At 39.7% G+C, this 4,387-nt stretch overlaps 1 protein-coding gene across 1 annotated transcript; it reads left to right on the top strand.

The window, feature by feature from the left end:
- Positions 1 to 1,058: 1,058 nt before the first annotated feature.
- LOC147381143 (uncharacterized) lies at positions 1,059 to 1,619 on the top strand. Its single transcript, XM_086430799.1, has one exon. The coding sequence runs from the start codon at positions 1,059 to 1,061 to the stop codon at positions 1,617 to 1,619; it is 561 nt and encodes a 186-aa protein (XP_086286925.1).
- The last annotated feature ends 2,768 nt before the right edge of the window (positions 1,620 to 4,387 follow it).

Consider the following 4,387-nt stretch of genomic DNA (forward strand, 5'->3'; position numbering starts at 1 on the left):
AAATTAACATTTTTGGCCCGATGGGACCCTAAAATTGACGTCAATTTCATTTTTTACAATAATTTGACTTCTTGATCTTCGAAAATGACAAGTAAATAGTCCATGTTCAATAATTTTTTACTACGAACCTAATGGTATAATCGAATCTTAATAATTCTTACTCTAGCAAAAAATTATTATTTTAGCATGGTCCGATTCAATAATCGAGAATTTTGTAATTTTTCTATTCGGACTCGCATTTGAGCGTAGTTACAGGCTAAAATATGTTTTTCAATCATTTTTAATCCAATGGGGAGGCCAGATTCCATTAAAAATGATCAGAAACATCCTAAAATTTTACCCCTAAGTCCCACTTTTAAGATTTTTTCAAAATTCTATTATTTATTTTTTCTCGAGATACGAATCAAAAACTCAGGATTTTATAGTACCACATCGGCACAATGAGGGAGGTGATAGAATTGACTTCGGACCTGTGAGGTGGAGTCCATTAGCACTGTTCACCAAATTTAAACCACACAAATCTAGCGTCGTCTATAGGAAACCAGTAGTTTATTGATTTTTGTCGAAATAATGGTGAGATCCACTAGAATCACCAAAGCCAATGCACCTCCACTTGTGGCACCAGTCGCTGATGCTCAACTCTTGGCAATGTTAGAAGCTATGAGAAAGCAACAAAAGGAAATGCAAAAGAAAATGGATGACTTAGCCGAATAAAATAGAACTTGAGTTAATGTATTGAGAACTAGCAACCAACAAGACAAGATTTCCCACCGAGAGATCCTCAGTTTCCTATTGGAGATGATTATGCTTTGAATACAGAAGGAAGCTCACAACCGCTGATCCCAACAGGAGAAGGGGAGACAGAAGTTGACACTATAACTACTTGAGTAGAACCCACAACGAATCTTACTTAAGAGGAGATCAGAGAGATGATCCGAAAAGAGAAGAAGACAATGAAGAGTACAGACATTCGGACATTGGTAACGTAAGTTGTCAACGAAATTCAGAGGTCTCCCTTTACAGTGAAGATCTTGACAGGAGAAATTCTGAAAAAGTTTATGTCGTCATGCTTCACCCCTTATTCAGAGACAAAAGACCCAATGGAGCATCTATTCCACTTCCAACAGATGCTCACTTTATGGAAAGGAAACGAAGGATTAATCTACAGGTTATTCCCTTCTAGTCAATGGGGAAATGCATTAACTTGGTTCCACAAGTTGCCATGTGGATCAGTAGATTCTTTCGAGGAGCTTTGTACTATCTTTGTAACACGGTACATTGGCAACAAAAAGAGTGACGGAGACATAGACGCTCTACTCAGTATGAAGATGCAATTTGGGAAAAGCCTTAGAGAGTTTACAATGAGATTCAGGGAAGAAACGATGTCTTTGGAGAGTTGCAAAAGAAAAACGACTGTAATGGCATTCAAAAACTCTTTGTCATCTAACTCAGGATTATATAGGTTTCTTGTTAAAAAGACACCGAAAACATTAAGCAAACTATTTGAAAGAGCAGAAAAATATATTAGATTGGAACATGATCCCTGGAATTTGACCAGGAAGATCAAAGTAATACATATTATGGTGAAGCCCAACAAGCAACATCAATCACAGCAGTAGAGTAGGAAGAAACCGTTCGAGTAGGATAGGGAGCGGAAGAGAGAGGGGACATATTTCTTTATGCCTCCTATCAAGATTTTATCGCTCATCGTGAATGAGCCTTACTTTGAGTGGCTAGCACCACCTCCTCGAGATTAGATAAATCGAGATGAGCGATACTGTAAGTATCACAAGGTACGGGCACATACCATCAATAGGTGCCAGACCTTGAGAAAGTTTCTATAGAGGTTGGCAGAGTAGGGCACTAAGGGACTTGCCTAGAAAATAGAAGGATGATCCACCCTGAAATAGGAATCAAAGACCTGATCAGCTACCTGTTGAAGGACAGGATGGAAGGGCAGCAATTATACATATTGTCCTTAAGTAGGAGAGTAAAAGGTTAGACCTGAGTAGGACTGACAAAAGAACCAAGAGTCGGTGAACAGAGCACCTTTCTCATGTTTATACAATAAGAAGCGGGCCTATAGAATAAATAAAGTCCTACGGAGAGTAGACTGTAGCATTTACAGACAAGAATCTGGAAGGGGTATTGAGGCCCCATTATGATGCACTAGTAATAACTTTCTAAGTGGGCACCTTCAATCTCAAGAAGGTATTGATCGACAATAATAGTTCAATCAAAATTTTGTATGCTTCGGGCTTCCTGGAAATGGGTCCTAGTAGAAACATGCTCACCCAAACAGGAGGCCCTTTAATTGGATTTAAAGGGAGAACAAACCAATCATGAGGAGAGATAGTCTTGCCCGTGCAGGCAGGACCAACAATCTTGATGACCAGGTTCATAGTCGTCGAAGCAAGTTCCCCATACAATACCATCCTAGGCAAGTGGTGAACCCATGAGATGAGGGTCGTTCCTTCAACATACTACCAGGTCCTAAGGTTCCCAATACCGCAAGGGATGTAGAATATATGAGGGGATCAGGTGACAAACCAGGTGTGTACGCTGGACAAGGAGGAGTTCTCCGAAGCAAATGTCTAGCAACAACAATTAAAGTGGGGAAACCGAGCCTGGAGAACCCCTATGCCTAGCGAACGTCCAAATGATGGATGTAAGGGAATGTAGGCAAATCGGGGTAGGAACAAAATTGAGATCGAAAAAGCTAAAAGAACTAACAAACTGCTTAAAGAGAAACTGAGATATTTTTGCCTGGTCCATAGAAAAGATGGCGGGGATCAGCCTAAAAGTGATTTGCCACTACTTGAATGTGGAATCAACTATCAAGCTAGTAAAATACAAGCCAGTAAAATAGCACCACGGTTCAGAGAAAGGATAAACGAAGAGGTAAACAAGCTGATCAAAATAGGATTTATTAAGGAAGTGTTGTTTCTTGATTGGATAGTGAATATTGTAGCAGTGCCGAAAAAGAATGGGAAAGTTATAGTTTTTATTGACTTTACAAATCTAAATAAGGCATGCCCTAAGGATAACATTCTTATGTCAAGGATAGACCAGTTGGTAGATGTGGCTTCAGGTAATGAAAGGTTGTCCTTCATGGATAACTATTTAGGCTAAAATCAGATACAGCTTAACCCAACAGATCAAAAAAAGACAAACAACCTTCATCACTGAGCAAGGGCTCTACTGCTACAAAGTTATGCCCTTTGGGTTGAAAAACGTAGAAGAAACTTATCAGAAGCTAATAACAGAACTCTTTAGAGATCTGTTAGGAAAGACTGCAGAAGTCTATATTGATGACCTAATTGTGAAAAATAAGATCATGTTGTTGATCTAGAAGAGGTATTTTCACGAGAGAGAAAGGTTGAGATGAAGATCAACCCGGAAAAGTGTACTTTTGCATTAACTTCAAGGAAGTTTTTGGGCTACCTGATTATGAAAAAGTGGGTTGTACAGCTAGCTAATTTTGGACTTGAATATAAGCCCAAAGTTTTGCTAAAAGATCAAGCAGTGACAGATTTCTTGGTAGACTTTCCAATGGAAGAAAGAACAGATATGTTGGTAAAAGAGTTGGAATATGCTGAAGAAGGGCAAGAAGCGAGCAACCTTCCAAGATAGCAAGTCTACATGAATGGATTTTCAAACCTGAAAGGATCAAGCATGGGAGTGATGTTAATCACTCCTAACGGTTCTAAGATAGAGAAAACAGTCAAATTGGGATTTAAAGCATCAAACAATGAAGTAGAATATGAGGCAATGATATTCGGCCTCAATTCATTAGCAGGGCTGGGAGTAACTGAGGCTACAGTCTATAATGACTCACAACTAGTAGTTAACCATGTCAACGGATCGTTTGAAGCACGAGATCCCAAGATGCAATTCTATCTAGAGAAAATCAGGTCTACCATACTTTGAGCTGAAGAAGTCAGAATAGAACACTTACCAATGACAGACAATAGACATGCAGATGTCCTAGCTGTCATAGCCTCAATATTGGCAGGACAAGACAACAGAGAACTACCATTAGGCTACCAGAAAAGACCTATGATAAATGAGTCGGAATTGGTCAGTATGGTAGCTGCAGTAGGAGATCAAGGGTGAATGAGCCCAATTTTCGCCGTCCTCCAATTAGCAGTATTGCCTGACGAGCCGAATGAGGCAAGATATGTGAAGAGCAGGGCAGAGAAATACGCTATCTAGGATGGGAAACTGTACAGGAAGTCAGTATGAAGGTCACTCCTACGTTACCTAACACTAGAAGAGGTAAAGGACGTGCTGAGCGAAATCCACGAAGGAGATTGAGAGAATCATTTAAGGACAAGGTCTTTGGCCCACAAAGTACTCTTCCAAGGGTATTTCTGACCATATTTTC

Source organism: Akebia trifoliata, unplaced genomic scaffold (genome assembly GCF_017979445.1).
Source record: "Akebia trifoliata isolate Shusen 1 unplaced genomic scaffold, ASM1797944v1 Contig00726, whole genome shotgun sequence".
Lineage (NCBI taxonomy): Eukaryota > Viridiplantae > Streptophyta > Magnoliopsida > Ranunculales > Lardizabalaceae > Akebia > Akebia trifoliata.